The sequence below is a fragment of the Sycon ciliatum genome, chromosome 2 (genome assembly GCF_964019385.1).
Source record: "Sycon ciliatum chromosome 2, ocSycCili1.1, whole genome shotgun sequence".
Classification (NCBI taxonomy): Eukaryota; Metazoa; Porifera; class Calcarea; order Leucosolenida; family Sycettidae; genus Sycon; species Sycon ciliatum.
The window spans coordinates 29451516-29459015 of record NC_088644.1 but is presented as its reverse complement, the minus strand read 5'-3'; the positions used below and the strand labels follow the sequence as shown (position 1 = coordinate 29459015).

Here is a 7500-nt window from a genome sequence, read left to right as displayed (position 1 = left end):
GGCTCTCCTGGCAATCTAGATCTCCGGAGGCTGGACGGTGGACCCCACGGCACTAGTCTAAGTAAAGTACTTGAGATGCTGACAGTCTCGAAAGACACGACTGCAGAGGTTATCATGGTCCCCAGTTGTACGGACTATTGCTTTTTCTTGGCGGCACGCATGATCATGATGATGAGATCGAGACGACGAGAGTAAAAAGAAAAGAGTGAATGATCGCTCGCTGGGTGGGATCCGGGAAGAGCGAGCTGGAGGCCGAGGTGACCATGGTGACGATGATGATCGTGGTGATTATCATTTTGCCTTTTGCGGTGGGCAATTACTTGCTTCCGTGGATGCCGTGGACGTGGCTCGTATAACAAAGGACGTTTGTTCATTTGTTGCTCAGTGCCAGGCTCGTTATAGTGCATTGCACTTGACCTGAGCAGAAAATCACATGTCACTTCAATAATTATGTGGGATTAATATCTTGCATTAGACAATATATTTTGGTACAGTATCAGCAATCATCCAATATTTATCTGGCACAATAATATTCTTAATTTAACTCAATTCAATGGTTTCCCGACTATATTGACATTATTCATTGAAAATGTTGAGTCCTCCACCATTACACTGCGCTCTTTAGCCGTCTAGACCCTCCTGCACACAACCATCACCATTGCGAGGACACTTCCGTAGACGATATTGATAAACTCCTTCAGGCAGCTGTTTCGCTGTAATACATAGCTCATCAGTGAAGGTAGATGTTGAATGATTTTAATCATTCAACATCTACCTTCACAAAAATGATTAAAAATGATTAAAAGGTGACTCAACATTTTCTTCAATGGCCAAGAGCTCTGTCGCAAGCTGTAATTATTCAGCAGTGATGATAATCTATTCAGTTTTCTCTGGATGATCGTGGTGATGGTGCACCGCGCCGGTGCATGCAGTGCATGCTAATCCGTAATCGTCTCGTATATCTACGTACGTAGATCTACGTGCACTCTTGGCAGTCTTGCGTTGCTCTTTTCTGTTTATTTCATTCCCCACTAGCACTGTAGTCTAGTCTGTGACTGCTGAGCAGATTGTGGGTAGTTCCTTCGCCAGGAGATCTCGAAACTCGTTATGTCTGAGGGTGGGAAGTCCGCCACGATTACAACAGAGCAACAGTGAAGATGTTATTGTGTTGAATTACAGTGTAACTTACTTGTGTATTACAGTGTAAACAATTGTACATGTATTGTATTACAGTGTGTGTTTGTACTTACAGTGCAAACCTTGAAGGGCTTACCGAGTGTTAGACTGAGAGGCCGTCGTGAGTTTATTCCGGGAACGGACACGATCTTTTACTTTTTTATTTACTTACAGTGTAAATTGCACTGGGTGACAGTGTAAACGGTCTTGCAGCATATTGATTTGAACAATCGTAAGGCTGTTCGCTGATCGAGAGGTGAGAGAACGTGCACGTGATGTGGTCATGTAAAGTTTATTTACATGTACTTAATACAGTGTAAATTGCACTGGGTGACAGTGTAAACCAGGTGGTAAACGGTCTTGCAGCATATTGATTTGAACAATCGTAAAGGCTGTTCGCTGATCGAGAGGTGAGAGAACGTGATGTGGTCATGTAAAGTGCAATCGTGATTTTTGGACGTTTGGCACATGGTCATGGCATTGCAAATGTGAATTTTCCGAATGTGACAAGAGGGCTGGATGCTCACACACACACACACACACACATAACCATGGTATGGACAAGTGTATAAGAGGCTTGATTGCCAAACGACTTCTTCAGTTTCCCTCCCTCCTTCCTCGATCGTCTGTTGACCGAACGTTCCTGTCTGGCTCTGCCATGAAGCACCAGACTTCGCTGTCTCTGGCAGTCTATCTGCAGCTGGCTTTAAGTGTATCTCTTGCGTTATCACGCGGACTAAACCATGAAGCCGGCTGCCTTTCGTCGGCGTTTCAAGCAGTCGGAATTGATCCCCAAAGAGCTTCCCGGACTGAGCAAGCGTTCGCTTATCTCAGAATTCAGGTGCAAGATATCTCGCAGTCGCTGCTGACAGCAACCGGTACGTTGTCGGTGACGGAACGTAATGCCATCCACACGTGTCTGAATGCGGGCAGCCAAGCAAGCCAATGTAATGGTCATGAAATCTGCAGTGGCAATGGACAGTGTGTGTTGCAGAGTGGTAGATACGCATGCCAGTGTAGCTCACCTAGCTACACTGGACAACACTGCCAGACAGAGGTCGGCTACTGTGCGTCCAACCCATGCCTGAATGGAGCAACGTGTGTCAACGGAGACACAAAGGCGGTATGCCGGTGCAGGGTCGGATATTCTGGAGACAGGTGTGAGGAACTGTGGCTGTCTAAACAGAACTTCTATACACCGTGGGAGACTTACAAAATGGAGATGAATGCCAAGATAGATTCACTGACGCAACTTGTACAAAAGGCTATTAGTAGTGTTGGAGGACAACTGAGCACCACTCCCACTCCCACTCCCACTCCCAGACGTGAGAGGCGGTATGAGCTCTTCAGAACGAGAACATCATGGGATGCCGCCAATGCGAATTGCGAAGCGGATGGCGGAAGCTTGCCGGTGGTACGAAATTCGACGGAACTGGCAGCAGTCATGGCTGTCTCGGACGCACGTGCAGGAGGACGTATTTGGCTCAGTGGAGAGGACAGGGACGCAGATGGTGTATGGCATTGGACAAACGGCGATCGCATCACATTCCAAAACTGGAATCAGGGAGAGCCCAACGGCCGTGGAAGGGAAAACTGCCTACTACTTGTACTGTTCACTGATAGAGGCCCAGACCCAGTCGGACAGTTCAATGATGCAATATGCAATAGTTATGCTTACAGTGACAAGTTTGTATGCCAATATGATTAGCACACTCAGCACTGAGAAAGGCCGCAATGAATGGTCATTGAAGATTGTACCGATTTCATTTTATGAACATGCTGAAGACAAGCTTGAGTGGCTTCTTTAACAAAAAAAGAAGAAGGAAGAACTAAGCACCAAAGTCTTAGTCAAGCTTGTGACACATGCTGGTGCAATTCTCAGGAATTCTCTCAATATTCTGAAATCAGAGATGCCACACAGTTGGCCACCTTCAAGTCAACTGCTTTCCAACGTATTCTTGTACGCTCATACTCGTTTTCTTTTACCCTGGATTTGCTCCTCGTCTTAATAATAGTAGTTACGTACATATAGGCCTTTTAGTTTTCATCAATCTCTCTTTATTTTGCTCTCTTCCTGACCCCTACGCAGTAACTCCACTGTTTGTTAGAATAGTGCTCCTATTCATTTTCTTTTCATTTAGCTTATTTTTCTGATTTTCTGTTTGGCGCGCATGAGCAGCGCCGATACATAATTATACAAAAGTATTCTAAACCCTTGGTCGGCTTGGCTGCTCTTGCCCCGCCTCCACTGTTTCGGCGGCCATGCTTCCCTGCTATTTCTTGCTGGCGTTTGCGCTATGATGGTTTGTGGCTATCTTGTAAACCAAATTTTACCCTTCCTGTTCTGGAATTGCACTACATGTACATGTACAGCCCCTGCTAATGCAGAACGGATTGTACTGGACAGGCGAACGCAGCAAGCGCAAGCTTCTCGTATTTTGTCCTGGTGGTATCGAAAGACACAACTACATTGGAGTGGACTCTATCATGCTTATCATGATAAGAGGTGCAGAAAAGAGTGAATGACCGTTCGCTGGGATGGGTGAGACCTGGAGGTCGAGGTGACCATGGACTGGTGATGATGATCGTGGTTGGTTGGTTGGTTGGTTGGTTGGTTGGTTGGTATGCTTTATTTTACTTTGCCAGAATGAACAGGCATTTCTGCGTTTTTGCCTGGACAAGTTGATTGTCCAAGCTCTCACAAAAAGACGAAGAAAGGAAAGAAATATTACATGAGAGTGTGAAACATGCAATCTTATAACAGAAATATTACATGAGAGTGTGACGTATACATGATGAGAGAGGAGAGAGAGAGAGAGCGAGAGAAAGAGAGAGAGAGAGAGAGAGAGAGAGAGAGAGAGAGAGAGAGGGGGGGGGGGGAGAAGGAGAGGGAGATAGATAGATAGATAGATAGATAGATAGATACATGTAGATATAAGAATAATAATAATTATAATCTTTATTTCAGGATTACCCAAAGGCTAACGCCTATCGGGGGGATCTCCTATTTGTGTATATACAATGAACATTGGAGTTGGGAAAAAAGGGAAAATGTGCAAAATGAGTTCGGAAACAGAGAGATGCTGTACAAAAGACACAGTGAAAGAACAAGCAGTGTACGATAGCTACATGTAGATAGATAGATAGATAAATAAATAGATAGATAGATAGATAGATAGATACAAACAAGGCCGGTCCTGGAAGCTCGAGGTAGAGTGCTCAATGTACGAATGTACAGAGCAGTATACACACACAACAGAGGCGAAAGGCTGTGTTAGCTGTAACCTAACGGAGAATGGATCGACCAAGGTTGTTCAGCATTGACTACTCGATGAAGAACATCCCTCTGCCTACTGAGCGGACCTACAAGCTGAAACTGGTGGAGTGGTGGAGATGACTGAAAAGCTCATCAAGCGAATGAGATGGAGGGCGTTTTTCTTTATCAAGGGCAAAGATGAACAGGACAGTTGCCAGGAGGAAACCTATGGATTCAAGACCAGAAACTGCCCGCCGCAGATAGACGACATGATCGAGTTCGAGAAGGACCTATGGAGTATGGTAGAAAACGTCAAGTTCCGCCGCGTTAACGACTCGCTGCAAGAAAGGATGAGAGAGGACCTGTCAAGGATCCGGAGATCCGATGACATGCTAGTCGCGGCGGATAAAACAAGGAATCTGTACTCGGTGGACACAGATCTTTACAGTAAGCTACTGACAGATAACGTGACCAAGCACTATCGGCATGCACCTGACCACATCTACGACGACGTCAATGCCGAAGCCAAGCAGATCGCAGAGGATCTCAACATAGCTAACCGGTCCGAAACAATGGCGAGGAAAGATGCTTACATCACATTAAAAGACCACAAAGAAAACTTTCAGCAAAGCACTCCATGCCGGCTGATCAACCCTGCAAAAAGCGACATTGGCCGAGTCAGTAAAAGCATCATGGAGAGAATTGTCCAGACAGTACGATCAGAACTCAACATCAATTCGTGGAAAAATACAACAGCAGTGATCGAGTGGTTCCGAAGATTAGAAAACAAATCCACATGCTCGTTTATCTGTTTTGATATTGCAGAATTTTACCCATCCATATCCGAGGACCTACTCGGACAAGCGCTCACTTTCGCCACACAGTACACGGACATTACGCAGCAGGATAAGGAAATCGTCATGCACTCGCGGAAGTCCCTGCTTTTCAACAGTGATCGGGAGTGGATGAAGAAAGACGGGAGAGGACTTTTCGACGTGACCATGGGCTGCTTCGACGGTGCAGAAGTCTGCGAACTGGTCGGCACATATGCTCTGTCAAAGCTATCGGAGGAGTTCGACAGCGCAGACATCGGATTGTACCGCGATGATGGACTAGCGGTGATCAGAGATGCGACGGGCAGTACAGCAGACCGCGCCAGAAAAACCATATGCCAGATTTTCACGAATCTCGGTTTGAAACTGACCATCAGCGCTGGCATGAAGACGGTAGATTTCCTGGATGTGACACTGGATTTGTCAACAGGGAAATACCAGCCATACCGGAAGCCGAACAACAAGCCCGTCTATGTCCACCAACTTTCCAATCACCCACCGGCCATCATCCAGCAATTGCCAAAGACAATCAGCAGACGACTAACAGACATATCAAGTGACCGACACATATTTGAGGAATCGGCACCAGCGTACAACGATGCCCTCAGAGAGAGTGGATACGTGGAACGAGTCGAGTACATGGAAGAGAGGAAGGAGGAGACAGGACGAAGAAAGAAAAATAGGCGGCGCAACATCACTTGGTACAACCCACCCTTTAGCAAGAACGTGGCCACAGACATCGCACACAAATTCCTCCGACTCCTCGACACACACTTTCCTCACGGCTGCCGATTGCGTCAGATATTTAACCGCAACAACGTCAAAGTTAGCTATTCATGTATGCCGAATATGTCCGCAATAGTCAAATCCCACAACAACCATGTTCAAAGGAAGAGACAAACACAGGACAAGAACGTCCCCGACAAACGATGCAACTGCCGAGACAAAAGCACCTGCCCAATGGACGGCGACTGCCAAGTACGATGCATCGTGTACAAGGCAACAGTCCAGCACACCGGAAGAGAGCAGCGGCACGAGTACCTCGGCCTAACGGAACCACCCTTTAAACAGAGATACAACAACCACATGAGCACGACGAGGCATGAGAGGATGGAAAAAAGCACGGAGCTGTCCAAGTGCATATGGAAGCTCAAGCGGAAGAACACTCCGCACTCTGTGAAATGGGCCGTCGTCACCAAGGCCCAAGCCTACTCGAACGCGACCAAGCGGTGTCCCCTATGCCTTGCTGAGAAACTGGAGATCCTGGAAGCAGACAAAACGGTCAACATCAATAAAAGGTCGGAGTTGGTGTCGAAATGCAGACACGAGAACAAGTATTACTTGTCCAGATTCTCACCATCAGTTACGTGAGTTTTTCGACATGGCGCAACCTGCACCAGGTTTGGCGCCATGGTGCTTTCTCTCTCCCTCTTCACTCTTGCTGTGGTCTTGCGCTACCGTCGCTATCGCCTTTAATGACTCGGTAACACTGCCCTGTTATCGCCTCTATTCTCACCTTTATCCGTTAACTCTCACAAAACAACTCAATACCATTGTCCCAATGCCACGTCTTCACTTCGCACATATGCACTAACTTCCACACTAGCATCAAATATCTAGGCCTGCTCGTAGAGAATTCGATAGTGAATGCTGCTGTCTGATGATCGCTCGATGCGTGAAACTTTAAGTTACAGCTAACACAGCCTTTCGCCTCTGTTGTGTGTGTAGATAGATAGATAGATAGATAGATAGATAGATAGATAGATAGATAGATAGATAGACAGTTGTCTAAAGTCCACAGCGGAGAGAGACTTGTTTGATTCATTGCTGTGTAATATTTGTAGTTAGATAGATAGATAGAGCTGCGCTTCGGTCCTCTGAGCTGTGCTGAGGAGCTCTAACAGAGCGAAACAGTTGCTGTCCACAAATTTAAGTAGATAGATAGATAAGTATCACGCATGATCATAATTATTAAAAACAGTTTTCGTGGAGATAGAAATGAAATCAACGCAATAAGTAAAGCAAGTTGCGCATTCACAACACACACGGTAATTCAATGAGTAACACAATAGAAATACTCAAAATGCCGTGAGGTGAAATAATACAATGGTAATGTCAAAGTGTAGGAATCTGCTGTGGCTAATCATATCTTGTTTATAGTGGTGAAAGAGAGTGAGAGTTCACCCAGAGTTTTGGAGATTTCAGGGGGTGTCGGCCGTTGGCCCGGGTTGTTGT

The 7500-nt window shown here is 46.1% G+C and overlaps 2 protein-coding genes across 2 annotated transcripts in view; one reads left to right on the top strand and one right to left on the bottom strand.

Moving 5' to 3' along the window:
* LOC135809600 (methylphosphonate hydroxylase-like) overlaps positions 1-368 on the bottom strand; it is a 9857-nt gene extending 9489 nt beyond the window's left edge. Inside the window, exon 1 of the mRNA XM_065322984.1 lies at positions 1-368. This exon is cut by the window's left edge and continues 276 nt beyond it. The gene's annotated coding sequence lies outside the window, so the exon portion shown is untranslated.
* Positions 369-1764: 1396 nt separating this feature from the next.
* Positions 1765-3520, top strand: LOC135809597 (versican core protein-like). Its single transcript, XM_065322981.1, has one exon. The coding sequence runs from the start codon at positions 1835-1837 to the stop codon at positions 2882-2884; it is 1050 nt and encodes a 349-aa protein (XP_065179053.1). The 5' UTR covers positions 1765-1834; the 3' UTR covers positions 2885-3520.
* The last annotated feature ends 3980 nt before the right edge of the window (positions 3521-7500 follow it).

Coding starts and splice junctions, on each gene's coding strand:
- LOC135809597 (XM_065322981.1), top strand. CDS start 1,835: ATGAAGCACCAGACTTCGCTGTCTCTGGCAGTCTATCTGCAGCTGGCT.